The sequence below is a fragment of the Barbus barbus genome (genome assembly GCF_936440315.1).
Source record: "Barbus barbus genome assembly, chromosome: 41".
In the NCBI taxonomy this organism is placed as follows: Eukaryota; Metazoa; Chordata; class Actinopteri; order Cypriniformes; family Cyprinidae; genus Barbus; species Barbus barbus.
Genome location: NC_136719.1, coordinates 4,914,102 through 4,929,645, shown reverse-complemented (window position 1 = coordinate 4,929,645; position 15,544 = coordinate 4,914,102). Strand labels below are relative to the sequence as shown.

The window sequence follows — 15,544 nt, the reverse complement described above, 5'->3', positions numbered from 1 at the left end:
GAGCCATTCTTGTCTACATCTGCTCCGGCTTCGAAACAATGGCAGTCGGACTGTTACAGCTCACTGAAGGCGGGTCTAAGATAAGACGGCCATGTCAATCAACAATCGTGGGAGGGGCCTGGGTCTGTGTGACGTCACACAGACAAGAAGCTGAGAACGACCTGATTTGGAAAAAGGGATATTATTTTTAGAGATTAAATAAAAACCACAGGGTGGATTTTTATCAATTTAGGGTGGATGTGTACAGACACTGCCAACACACATTTATGTTCAAACAGCATGTAAAAGTGAATTTTGCATCCGATGACCCCTTTAATGATTGTTCTAATTCTATGAGAATAGCGGAATCCACACTTCATCTATAATGATAATGACATGGAGAAATGATATCGTTGGAATCACTTTCAGATTTTTGTCCAGCTGATGAAAGATAAAAACACTGAAAGCCAGATTCTACCTGTCTTTGTGCATGTAAAGACACCATAATAAACTGAACGTTATAATGCATTGATGTAGATGCTTATACAGCTGTTGTTCTTTCTACAGTGTCGTTGGCAGGGCGGCCAGAGCGAATTTTGACGCTCTTGTCGGCGACGGTGTGAACGCACAGCTAGTCTGCTTAAACCACACCCCCTTCTTACAGTTTATTGCCGTTGTATAGAACCAAGTCCCGCCCTACATTTTTTCTATTCAGTTTCTAGTTCTAATTTGATAATCTGGTTCACTTGGATGTGCATCATAATGTGAAGGATACGATCTTTCACTATTTCCACTATTAATATTTAATTACACTTAACATGTTAATTGCAAATACCTTGCCAAAACAACACACTGATGGTGGATCATTAAGATATTTAGTTCATAACAAAGTAAACTGTTCTATTTTATAATTGTATTTGCTTCATTCTTAATTCTCACAACATGTCAGAATGGTTTTATGTATGGTTTTCTATTGCTGTTTGTTTCTATTTATGCATTTGGCATCAGTTCATGTATTCTGTCAGAAATCAAACCTACAGTTTGAGCTACAGGAACTCCTCAATGCGAAAGTTCTGTGCAATGTGACAAAACCACAGCCAATGAAAACCGATTTGATGTTGAGAGAGTATGTAGTATTTTGGACCAACTGTGGGAAATGAGAAATCAATACTATTCAAGATATACGACAGAAATGATTCTGTCACTCATCTCTTCCTGTGGTGGTGAATGACTTCTAAAGAAACTAAGAGTTATGTAGAAGAAAATGAACCCTTCTGACCTTGTGCCTGATGGTGCTGTTTCTACTGAAAAACGTAATTCAAGAAGATTTTATTACAATGTTACATTCAGTTCACTGCTGCAATATAGTATTGCAATAACGGTATTCTCTGATTTATGTGTGATTACATGAGTATGAGTACCGCTATCAAGAGATCACCTTTGATGGCACCTGTATGTGTTGTTTTTGATCCACAGAGGTTTTGAAGTTAATCAGCATCTGACTATATCAACACACACCCACTCACACACACACACACACACACACACACATGGCTTGACTTACAGTCAGAGGACTTTTAAACTGGTTGTGCTGGTCAGACAGGTCGGGGTGTGGGAGGCTGGAAGTAGGAGTGTGTTATACACTGGAACTTGTGTTTTTTTGTGTCTGTTGCTAGTAATGGAAATAAATATCTCATTGTCACTTCTGTGACCATATATCTAGTTGTAGTTTAAAAATAGTGTCTATTTTAGCATTTATGCACTGAAAAGACTGGTGGTGGTGAATAGACCTTAAAAAGGACTTGAGAGACTTGGTGGGGGCTCTTTTGACTTGAGCCAGTAAATAAGCACCTAGCAACTGCTTAGCACAGTTATGAAGCACTTTAAACACCTTAACAACTGCATGACAACAGCCTGGCTTCGCAGTGGCATGTTTTGCAAAGGCAAACACCATTTTAAAATTCTAAACAGAACTTTAAGCAAGGAATTTTATGTAAAACCACCCCAAAGCAATGCATTGAACTGAAGAACTTATAATGTAACATCAAGAAGGTCTTTAATCTTCAAAGTTCAATTCAAGAACCCTGTACAGCAAAATAATAGTTCTTGGCAAGCAATGGGGATTTTATGATCTGAACTGAACCACTGAAGAGCCTTTTAAGAGTTTGTCAGCAACTCCTTCACACTTTATGTTCTGTAGACATTACATGAACAAGTGACATATTGCAAAAACCAAAAACCTAAAATTATCTCTGACGTGCCAGCATTTCTTCCTCACTGCATAATAAATAGGCAGCTACAGGAAGTAATTAACTGCAGTCAAATAGTGAGCAAGAGTCTACATCATTTAAGGAAAACATGCACCTAGTTGGTGCCTTGTCCTAAAATACAGTTAGGTTAGTGTATCACAAATAATTACTATACACTGTGATTTATTCCTTTATAAATGATCAGACTTATGGAATATTATCGAGACCTGCTTTTTTACTGTGAGAACATCAATATTAGATAATATTCAATATTAAAATATTAACACTTTCCAGCAATTACCCCTAAAAATACAAGATTGAAATACTATGGTATATTATGGTATTTCCAAAATACTTGAAAAAAAAAAAAAAAAACAACACTATGAAATTCCCACAATAAAAGGTTTGGGGTCTGTAAGATTTTTTATTGCTCTCTTATGCTCACCAAAGCTGCATTTATTTGAGTAGAAATTCAGTTAGAACAGCAAAATTGTGAAATATTATTACAATTTAATAGAACTGTTTTCTATTTGATTACATTCTAAAATGTCATTTATTTCTGTGATTCAAAGCTGTATTTTCAGCATCATTACCCCAGTCTTCAGTGTCACATGATCCTTCAGAAATCATTTTAATATGCTGAATTTATTTTCAATGTTGAAAACAGCTGTGCTGCTTAATCTTTTATGGAAACAGTGATGCATTTTTTCAGGACTCTTTGATGGTTGAAAAATAAAAACTTTACAAATATTTTTACTGCCAGTTTAATGCATCCTTGCTTAATAAAAATATGAATATATTTTTTAAAACAAACCTTACTGACCTTACTGAAACTCAAGTGTTTGTTCATGAAAAAATAATTTCTCCCTTTAGACAACCAGTTTAGTTTCACACGCTTATATTCACCAACTCACAGTTTCCTTAGAAGCAGATTCATACTTACACATATTTTCCTGCAGACACTTTGAAGGAAGATGTCCCGTCACACACACACACACACACACACACACACATTCCTGTGTGCATTCCACTGCACATCTGCTTGTCTGTTACTTTTATTAGTGTATTTGTTGGCCTGTTCCTGTTAAGTTGGCTCAGTTACACTATTGTTTGCCTTTCTGAGTAGGAGTACAAAAAATGCATGCATACAATCACACACTGCTTGCCTCAATGCACACACACATGTATTCATGTTTCATTTATTTATTGTACTATAAATGATCATAACAGGTGTTATAAACGTATTTGGTACTGAATGATTACCATATTCATAGATTTACAAGGTGCTTCAAGTAGCGTGATAGTAGCATAGTACTTTTTTGTACGATTATTCATATCCGTAGCACGCCAAAGGTCGGAAAACACCATATTGCTCAATTCCACCTTTCCTGAAGCTTTCAAGCCTGGGCCGACAGGTCATTTCTGGGAATGCCATGCAATGCTGGAATAATCCAGGGTGGAATATAGGACGTGTTATCAGGAAGGGAATGCTAAGGAAAGAGAAATGTGGGAGTCGTGTTATTTCCTGGAATACAGTGGAGCGCTGTGGATCATGTTCACTGGGTCTGGGTGGGAATGTTGAATCCAGGGAACGCTGGATGTTGAGAGCTCAGAGAAGCAAGAACTCAAAACACGTTTGGCATCCAGGGCTGCGGTGCCAAGATGTTCCTCCTCTCCATTTCAAGATCCTAAAATGGGGCTGAGGAGATCCTGGTCTGTGTCAGAACATGTCAGGACATCCCTTGACGTGTAAACATCTCCAGCGGGTCACTTTTGGCCGTTCTCTTGCTGCTCCCATTCAGTTTTTCAACTAAATCTTCAAATGCCATATCATTTTGCCTCTTTTGATAATATTACTTATGCTTTTATGCTCACCAAGCCTGCATTTCTTGATCAAAAATACAGTAAAAACAGTAATATGACAATATAGTTGTATCAGAAATATATTTACAATGTTTTAATATGTATGTAGTTTATTCCTGTGATGGCAAACCTGCATTTTAAGATATATTACGGTAGAAAACTGATATTTAAAATTGTAATAATATTTCACAATATTCAATTTTTAATTTATTATTAAGCAAATAAATGCAGCATTGTTGAGAATAGGATAATTTGACTCTTTAAACAAAAATGAAAAATGTTACTCTTTTGAAAGGTAAACTTTTGAATGACTATTATTATATAAATGTAATAAACATTTATTTTATTCTAATCTATTATTTTTATTAGATTTTAATCATATTAGTTATATTATTTAATATTAGTCTCCAAAATCGAACCTATGCAATGAAAAAGTTGGACAAGCTTATATTTAAATACAATATCAAAAATATGATAAAACATATGTTTTTAATTCACGTTGACGATATGTTAAAATCTATAAAAATCTTAAGCCGTGGACTATTTTATGTTTAGTTTCTACTTTTCGACTGACTGCTGAAAATGTCATTTATTCCTGTTATTGCGAAAGCTGATGTAAAATGTGTAAAATGATGCACAATGGATTAAATATATCAATAGATTTTAACATATCATAATCAACTCACAGAGCATGAATTATAAACAGAAAAATATACATAGTTTTAATGCATTTAACAATAGATTTAAAATAACTGTATAATTTAATTATAATTAATATAATTCAAAAATAAATCATTTAAAATATTCATTTCTGCGAATATATATTAAAATGTAATTTATTCCTGTGATCAAAGCTGAATTTTCAGCATCATTACTCCAGTCTTCAGTCACATGATCCTTCTGAAATCACTCTTATGTGCTCGTTTGCTGCTCAAGAAACATTTATTATTATTAGCCTCTTTTGATCTCATTTCTTATTCTGTTTCTCAGTTTCTTCCTCTTGCACAACACACCAGCTCAGAGGTACATATTGTTCCTCACCGGTTGAAGTCATTCGTGAGTCATTTTCCCCACTGCTGATTGGTCTGCTGTAGAAAGCCTTTTTGTTCAGTGACTTTTGTGTCGGTGACAAAGCAGTCACAATCCACAGGAATACAATAGTAAGTGTGCTTTAAGGCGTGAAAAAAGGGCATGAGTCCGTTTCTGAAGCACTGGATCTTGTGCTATTTTTGGGAGTGTTTGTTGGAAATAAGTAGGAAAGCGTTGGGAAATACTGAAAAGTCAATGGCTGAAGTGCTCTTTTAACTCTTCGGATGAGAAATCTGTCAAGCGCTCTGGTTTTTTACCTGGGCAGGGAGCCAGCACGACTGACATCATCAGTGCTGTGAGAGCCCAGATATGCACCGACATACATGCACACGGTGGCTTTGTGATTTTTCTGTCTGCTCTGTTTGAGGGTGAGGGTGAGGCAGGCCGTCCATTGAGTCACTGGTACCATGCAAATATTCTTAAAGCAGCATGCAAAAGTTATGGAAATCAGGCCGACTTTATATCACTGTGGAATGTGCCGGAAGGGAAACGCTGGAACATGTGCTTGCGCCGATACACACATCTCTCCCTCTCCATCTCTTTTCTCTTTTTCTGTGTATTCGCCTGCTTTCTTCTGCCTTCTCCACCAGTGGAGATGTTCTGCAATTGATTTAAACAGCATAAATTATTACATCAAAACGATGTAGGGTGACCGGGGCTTGTTGTCACATGGGGAAGTCATCACAATCTCAGTAACTGTAATGATATTTTAAACAGTTTTATTAAGGCTGTGAAGAATATGTCACACAAAATGAAGCCTGTTTTAGGATCATTAATATTTTTGCATTGTGTGACATTATTTTTTATGATCATTTGCAATGTAAACCCCCAGATATCTGTTCTATTTATTATTCTGTTATATGTGTATATGTATTACATAATTATCTTTAGCTTTAATGACACAAGGGCATAAATAGATATAGATTGTAATTTTTTTTTCAAATGCTTACACACAAAGTCTTTACTTGTCACACAGTTTCTAAAACCTGACACTCAAACACCAAAAGCACACACCAAATCTGCAAAACCAAACGCTCATTCTCAGCCTTTGACTCATTTCATAAAACACTTTTTGCAAAACACAACACACAGTTCTCTATGTAACACACCAAAAAACTAACAGGAATTAATATTATGGCAAAGGTGTTTGCAAATGTTTGCTTTTGAGATGTGTTTGTGTTATTTTGAATGCAGAGATGTGAGGCATTTTGCATTTTGTGTGTGCAATTCTTGGATTTGTGTGTAAAGTTTTGAAAACAAGCAAAGTTTTGAAAATGTGTGTAAGCAGTTGAAAAAAAAAAAACTGTATTGCAAGACATAATAAAAAACCTAAAAAGTGAAATGTGTCATTATGGTAATGAGAATTGTGTGTGAAAAAATAAAAATAAACATATTGTCATAATGTAAATAATGACAATCACCCATAAAATAGACTTCATATTTTTAAGAAATACAGACTACCGTTCAAATGTTTGGGTTAAGTATTTATATATATATATATATATATATAAAAAGTAAATGCTTTTATTTAGCAAGGGTGCATTAAATCATTAAATTGCTCAAAAATAATAGTAAAGACATTTCACAAAGATTGCTTTTTCAAATAAATGCTGTACTTTTGATCTTCCTATTAATCAAAGAATCATGAAAAAGTGTGATTTTCCACAAAATATGACAACTGTTTTCAGTATTGATGATAATAAGAAATATTAATATTAATAAAAGCATTCAAATCATTCAATTTTTTTTCATTCTAATAATGAATTTCCATGTGTCTCTATCCATCCAGAAGACCCCACCCCCATGGACCTGCGTGTAGGTGAGCGTCTGGTGCGTCCGGGTTCGGACCCGGCCTTCCTGTCCCCTCTGCACCCCCCTCTGCTGATCGGCCCCTTCAATCCACAGCACTGTTCCCAGTACAGCCAGCAGCAGCTGCAGCACATACAGGTACATGTCTCACACTGATCTCAGTGCAGGCAGAGACACAGACACCTGTCATACCACTGCAACACATGCAATACAGTGCACAACATGATCAGTCTGTGCACGAAACTGAACATTATTTACAACATTAATACCTGTAATCCACAGCATCAGGCAAGCACGGAAGTTATTTTCTGCTAACTGGTTCTTTCAATTTTAGCCCAATAGGACACATTTTATAGTTAGGGTTAGTTCATTTGACTGATGATTATCCAATTGGTTTTACAGCTGTATACAGCAATTTCAGAGCCTAGTTAACACCTAGCATTAGATGAGCTCATTTTTACCTGGATTATGAGTTTAAAAGCAAATTATCTGTAATTGGTTGCTAAATTGATGAACCAATATCCATGAACAAATAGATTTATTAACTAAATTTCTTTCATGAATGAGATCCAATATATATGTGTATTTACTGGGCACTTAATGAGCTTAATAAACTAATCAGCATTGTTATGAATAATTATGACTGACGACTCCTCTTTTTGTAGTCATATAACATGGAGCAGCATCTACGAGACCAGGAACTAGCGAAACAACAACTACATCAACTTAAAAACAAGGACAAGAGTCAACAGAGTGAGTGACACACACACACAATAACCCTTAAATAACTGCTGTTCACAGACTTACTATGTGCTTACGTAACAAATACAGAGTCTAAAAGAATGACTAGTGGTCACCAAACATAGTATGCTAGTTTAGGGTTGGGGTTACTTTGATTAGCAAGACAGACATGAGATTCTGTTTTTGTCATGTCGTGAATGAGATGCCTTTAAAATGATTGATCACTCAAATGTCACTAATATGCATCTTTAGCACCAAGAATTTTAGTTTGTCACAGTTCTTCAACTGAGAAGAATTGAACGTGCGAAAACTGCAGTCGATTTAAGAAATGCACTAAATGGACTGAGAAAAAGGGTTTTACATTGTGCCAGTGCCCTTTTTTAATAGTAGCTCAACTGAAACAGGGCCACGGCTGCCTCAGGAAATAGCTCTGAGAGTAAAAACAAAACTTTGTGGTTGAAAACACATGGGAGGAGTCTGCACTGAACATGGGCACCCTGTTGTGCTATAAAAGGTATTTACTGTCTCACTGCTGCTAGTGACCTGCCAGTTACAGATTGTGCCATACTATACCATATAATACCAGTAGACATAAATGAATGGATGGATGGTAAAACCATAGTACTGTGATGTATCGCATGGCACTGAATAGTTAACATATCTGCAGGTATTTACCTGTTACTCCAAGTTAATTCAAATATTACTGTCAAATTTCTATGATATACTGGATCACCAAAAAACCTTGGTGCCATGTCCAAAACATAGAATGATAACAAAATGATAGACAGACAGACTGACAGACAGACAGACAGACTGACAGACAGAGAGACAGACAGACAGACAGAGAGACAGACAGACAGACCGACAGACAGACAGACAGACCGACAGACAGACCGACAGACAGACCGACAGACCGACAGACAGACCGACAGACAGACCGACAGACAGACCGACAGACAGACCGACAGACAGACCGACAGACAGACAGACCGACAGACAGACTGACAGACTGACAGACAGACAGACAGAGAGACAGACAGACCGACAGACAGACTGACAGACAGACAGACAGACCGACAGACAGACAGACAGACCGACAGACCGACAGACAGACAGACAGACCGACAGACCGACAGACAGACAGACAGACAGACAGACAGACCGACAGACCGACAGACCGACAGACCGACAGACAGACCGACAGACCGACAGACAGACCGACAGACAGACAGACAGACCGACAGACCGACAGACAGACAGACCGACAGACAGACAGACCGACAGACAGACCGACAGACCGACAGACAGACCGACAGACAGACCGACAGACAGACAGACAGACCGACAGACAGACAGACCGACAGACAGACCGACAGACAGACAGACAGACAGACCGACAGACAGACCGACAGACCGACAGACAGACAGACAGACCGACAGACAGACCGACAGACAGACAGACCGACAGACAGACTGACAGACTGACAGACAGAGAGACAGACAGACCGACAGACAGACTGACAGACAGACAGACAGACCGACAGACCGACAGACAGACCGACAGACCGACAGACAGACAGACAGACCGACAGACAGACCGACAGACCGACAGACAGACCGACAGACCGACAGACCGACAGACAGACCGACAGACCGACAGACAGACCGACAGACAGACAGACAGACAGACAGACAGACAGACAGACAGACCGACAGACAGACAGACAGACAGATAGATTTTATGGACAAAAGTATTGGGACACCTGACCATTACAACAGGGACATCATATTATAGTTGCACAGACATTAATATAGAGTTACTTATTCATCCAGTAGAGCATTTGTGAGGAAGAGAAGGCCTGGCTCACAGTCTCCCTCAAAGGTGTTTGATGGGGTTGAGGTCAGGACTCAAGCATTAGGATTTCCCTTCACTGGAAGAAAGGGGTCAAACCCATCCCCTTACCATTTCATACCTCCTCCACCAAAGTTGGCACAAATCAGTCAGGCAGGTAACATTCACCTGGCATCTGCTAAATCCAGACTCGCCCATCAGACTGCCAAATAGAAAACCGTGATTCGTCACTCCACAGAACAGGTTTCCACTGCTCCAGAGTCCAGAGTCAGCATGCTTTACACACTCCATCTGATGCTTGCCATTGTTTTCAGTGATGTGAGTCTTGCATGCAGTTGCTCGGTCATGGAAACACATTCCACGAAGCTCCACCGCACAGTATTTGTGCTGATATTAATGCCAGTAGAAGTTTGGTGCTCTTCAGTTATGAGTGTTGGTGACTTTTACACACCACACGCCTCAGCACTCAGTGGCTACGTTTACATGCACAGTTTTTGCTTCAATCGGACTGAATTCATTCCGATTGATGAATCTGAATGTAGTGTTTACATGAATGCTAAATAAAGCAATCAGGTTGATGTGCGCGTTTATATGTCACAGGCTTCAAATCGGAAATAATATTTTTTTTGACATGCGCACACTGCACAAATATTGAGTTTTTCACTGTTTGAACATAATAGCCACTCTCATACACTGTTTTTTTATTTGTTTTTAACAGCAGAATTCATATTTTTCCATTTCTGGATAAATATACATATAAACCGCAGTGCCGTGCTGCTCATATTTATCACGCAGAAAAATGAAACAGAAAGGTTTTTAATCTACAAATCGCCATCATTTATTGTGGATTTACTGCAGTAAAATTGTGGTATTGTAGCAGAAATGTGGAAATATTCATATTGAAATTTATTTGATTATTAATGTAGACATTAAAATTAAATTTCATAAAATTATTATTTTATTTATTTAAAATTTTTTGATTAAGCTAGTGTTTGTTAATTTATACATCTATACTGTTTTTCATACAAATACCTAGAAACCATATAGTTATATTTTTACCATGGTATTGAGGTACTATATGTGTGGTTATCATGATCTAAATGTATGTTACTATGGAAGACCTGTGGATAATTTGAATAAAACTTAAACAGTAATCAGTAATTAAAATTCACCGTATAAAAATGAGGTTGTTACTGTTTTTACAGATGTTACTGTTTTTGATGATTAACATAAATTTACATCTGCATCCTAACTCATGCTACAACTACTGTCAAATGTGCATTTCTAAGAGACAAAAAAGTAATATTAATATTCCGGCTATATATATATATATATATATATATATATATATATATATATATATATATATATATATATATATATATATATATATATATTTGTTTTGTAACACAATGATTTGTTGTGTTAATCAGTGCTGTTCTTGTCCAAAAAAAGATCAATTACTCACTTAAAAACACATTTCCACATCAGAAGTGTGTAGGTGATGCATAAATGTCTCTTGCACGATGATAATTCACTGCTGCTGGAGTTGTGAGAGAAAGCACCTGCAGAGAGGTAAAATTAATCGCGCAACGCAAACAGTAACCGTGTCAATATTGACCATATTGGTTCGAGCCAGCATGACGTAGCCGCCACATAATGGCCACTCTGGAAGGACAGGGAGGCACTGAGTCAACATGCAGTTTCCTTCCCTCGACCTCACTGCAACCTCAGCCGCACAGCCCCACAATAGAGCTCAACCACACTCACAATGCAGGCCCTGGATAGAAACATCGCTGACATTTTTCTGTGGGAGAAAACTGCCCTTTAAAAACTACATTGGGTCAGTGACTACTATTAATATCAGATTTGCCTTATTTAAAAAAAAATGCCTTACTTTAGTTACTTAAATTGGCCTATTTTAAGGCCAACTAAACTAAACTAAAATAGACTAAACGAAAATAAAATATAAAATAAACTAAAAATAACAATGTAATAATTTTTTTTCAAAAAAAAAAATACAATTAATTTAATATTTTTAGTTTAATGTAATAATAAAAATAATAATAATTTAAAATTAATTTAAAAATATAAAATAAAATAAAAATAACAACATAATAAAATAAAAAATATTAATTAACCCTTGTGCATCAATAAAAAAAAGTTACACTTAGGTCCATAGTGGACAAAAAAGGGTGCACAAGGGTTAAATTAATATACAATATTTTTTTTTATTTTAATGTAATAAAATAAAAAAATATATATAAATTAAAAAAATGTAAAATACATAATTATAATTTAAAATTAATTGAAAAATATTAAATCTTACTTTAGTTACTTAAAATGGCATAGTCCATGGCCAACTAAACTAAACTAAAATAACATGATGCAAAATAAAATATAAAGTATAATAAATAATTAAAATAAATTAAACAAAATTAAGAAATAAAATTAACATTATTGAAGATATGTTTAAAATTAAATTAATATAAAAAAAGATTAGTATACTGTTCCTGACATTGAAAAAGAGCTACAGTCATGGCCAAATATATCAGCACCCTTGTTAAATAGGATCAAAGAAGGCTGTGAAAATTAATCTGCATTGTTAATCCTTTCGATCTTATATAAAAAAAAAAATCACAAAAATCTAACCTTTCTTTGGATAATAAGAATTTAAAATGGGAGGAAATATCATTATCAAATAAATGTTTTTCTCTAATACACGTTGGACACAATTATTGGCACCCCAATTATTAAATTCATATTATCCAATGAAAGGTTAGATTTTTGTGATTTTTTTTTAATATAAGATCGAAAGGATTAACAATGCAGATTAATTTTCACAGCCTTCTTTGATCATATTTACCAAGGGTGCTGATATTTTTGGCCATGACTGTATATTTGCATTGTCGCGTCTTTTTAATAATGTGGTTTGGCATTATTTAATTGGCTGGCTGTATTGATTGAGGCCCACACTCTAATAAATAAATGCCTGACAAATGTCTAACATCGAGAATTTTTTCCTTTTTTTAATATTTTTTTGCATTGTAACTTGCATTTTTTAAACCAATCAAGTGGCACATTGTCATGTCATTGGCTGGTTGTATTGATTGACAGGTGCTGTTGCCAGTGCATTGGTGAAGCAGAAACTGGCGCAAGTGATTCTGAAGAAGCAGAAGGCGGTGCTGGAGAGGACCAACTCCAACCCTCTGAGGAGCCCGTCCGTCGCCTACCGGTTAGAAACAGCTCTCATATCCACCCGCAACTGTTAAGTTACATACTAAAAGTACATGCTTTTCTTCAGATCTTAAAATAAATCTCTTCTCTGTTCCCTCAGGGAGTTGGTTCCAGATCCCAGCGCTCCTGTACAGCCGCTCCTGTCCTCCACAAAACCAGCTCTCAGCGAAGGGCCCGACGAAACACCCCTGAGACGAGCGAGTATGTCACCGTCACACATACATATAAACAACATCACATGACACTTCATTCATCAGCATCTACATACAGATCAGCTGAGAACGGGCGGGATGAGCCTGGAAGCTTTCAGACAAACTCCCAGCGCCTCGCTTTCCTCCAGGCAGCACTCTGTTAACAAGGCCTTGCGTAACTTCTCATTTACCTCTGAGAGACACTCCCCTGTCAGCCCCTCGGGCGAAACACCGCGGCTCATTATGTCATAATAATGCTGATTGGACGTCCAGTTACTCACATGAAGCCGCAGAGTTTAAATGTCTTTGTTCTGCTTTTGTAGTGCCAATCATCACTATAATTATCGCTCATACTTTTATGGGTTCAGCATCTGCTCTAAACCTGTAACTGTAAAAGTCTGTTCACACCAAACACAAATATGCGGCAGTAAAATTCTGCCTAATATTCACATTCGATTTGTCTGTTCAGACCAATGCGGATAAACTAAATAAAAATGCAAATTCTCTCTCTGACAGTAGGTGGCACTTATAGAAAAAGCACCACAAAGAACACAAAAAAGTACACAAAAGGGAGTCACAGAAAAGAAAAGGAAGTTAATTCATTGCATGTTTTCAAACAGCCGTTCAGATTTTTTTATTCGTGATGCAACACCGAAATGCAAAAATTGTATACTTCAATTTTCAATTGTATTGAAATACTTCACCTGTCCACTTCGTATCAGTTCAGCGCCATCTGTCAGGATCACTTTGCACTCGATGGTCAAACGAGGAAGCTTTTAACATGATGCTGGCAGAGTCATGTCATTTACTGGTAAAGACGAGTAAGTACAGCTGTGGAATTACAGTTCTCAACACATCCGCTGCCAGAACTAGTGTTTTTATAATGACAAAAACAATTAGCAGGAAGTACAGAAGAGATGTCAGAACTGAACCAGCAACAAAAGCACAAAACTGTGTGATCAAACAGAGGGGAAGTAGATGCTATTGTTGCATATACTGTAAGTAGTTACAGGTCAATAGACGTGCAAAACAACATCTAAATCAACTAATTGCTGGGTTATATAAATGAGCAGTCGAATAGTTGGTCTTAAAGGGGTCATATGACGTTGCTAAAAAGAACAATATTTGGTGTAATGCAATGCGTTTATGCGGTTTAAGTTTCAAAAAACATTATTTTCCACATACTGTACATTATTGTTGCTCCTCTATGCTCTGCCTTTCTGAAACGCATCGGTTTTTACAAAGCTCATCGTTCTGAGAAGCGAGACGTGCTCTGATTGGCCAGCTATCCAGTGAGTTGTGATTGGCCGAATACCTCAAGCATGTGACAGAAATGTTACACCGTGTGATGCACGACGAGAAAAAAACAATAAAACCCATTATAAACAAGGCATTTGTTGCATCCGGTGGGGACATAATTACTGATTATATTCTTTTTACTCGTTGCGTTGCATCGCGCCGCATAAACATTACCATGTCTACATTTGTGATCGGAGGAACAACAAACAACAAGCGCTACGCTACACTGCTCAAAACTTGCATTTGAATCGTCAGTGGCAAGTTCTTTAAATAAGAAACATAGTTACAGGTTGTGAGTCAGAAGTGCCAGACTGTCCTTACAAAGTTGGAATTGCCCCACTTTATAGAAACAGCCTTTGAGAAAGCCAGCATTGTAGACTACTCTTCCAGGTTCAGGAAACAGTCCTCCGTAAAATGCGCTGCACACACTCCAATATTTGGGTTGAACTGTTCTGGAACAGTGTTGTAAACACAACTTAACCACTGATTTCTAGTTGTGTCCTCTTTTGGAAGCCCAAAGAAAGTAGTTTCTCTTTCACAACGAAACCCAGCATCTCCAGGACATGGCTCCGGCGGGAACAACAATACTACAGCGAGAATAGTTATGCCCTCTTTCTTTACGTATACATACGGGCGGTGTTATGCCAATCTTCCCACACAGTGACATAAACATGTGGGAGCATGTTTGAATGAGCCGTTTTAGGAGGGCGTGGATGAGTCTTAACTTTTATAAAGAATATCTCTTTGGGTTTGAGACTTTAGTCTTTGCAGCTATGAAGCCCAAACAGCTTGTAACACTCCAAAGAGAAAGGAAAACTTGACATCGCATCATATGATCCCTTTAAAGGGATAGTTCACCCAAAAACTACAATTCAGACAACTTTTCTGAAGAAGCACGGCAAATTTATTTATTGAAAGTCCTGAATCGTTTCTTTATACTGAGCTAAAATATAAATGTAGAGATACAGCACTTACTACACGCTTTGTGTGTGTGTGTGTGTGTGACTGTGTTATTAAGTGTTGCCATACGGTTATTACAGCCCGTAGATTGTCTGTGAAACACATGCTGGTTGTTTGTTGTGCTTATGTTGATTTTATTGATGGTACTGTATATTTTCATTCATACACATGGTTGTTATTTGTCATCATGAATTGTTAATTTTTAAAGAGCGCATTGATGAGACATCAACACAGGCGTATGACACAAATAAACTACAACTGAACCTGCAAAAGTA

At 37.0% G+C, this 15,544-nt stretch overlaps 1 protein-coding gene across 4 annotated transcripts in view; it reads left to right on the top strand.

Moving 5' to 3' along the window:
* The window catches only part of LOC306860986 (histone deacetylase 7-like), an 87,450-nt gene that overhangs the window by 38,670 nt on the left and 33,236 nt on the right, over nt 1-15,544 (top strand). For all 4 annotated transcript variants that reach the window (XM_079403027.1, XM_079403026.1, XM_079403029.1 and 1 more), the window contains exons 3-6: nt 6,970-7,127; nt 7,655-7,742; nt 12,700-12,817; nt 12,920-13,020. In XM_079403027.1, coding sequence (XP_079259153.1) covers nt 6,970-7,127; nt 7,655-7,742; nt 12,700-12,817; nt 12,920-13,020 — 465 coding nt within the window. The remainder of the gene's footprint in view (nt 1-6,969; nt 7,128-7,654; nt 7,743-12,699; nt 12,818-12,919; nt 13,021-15,544) is intronic.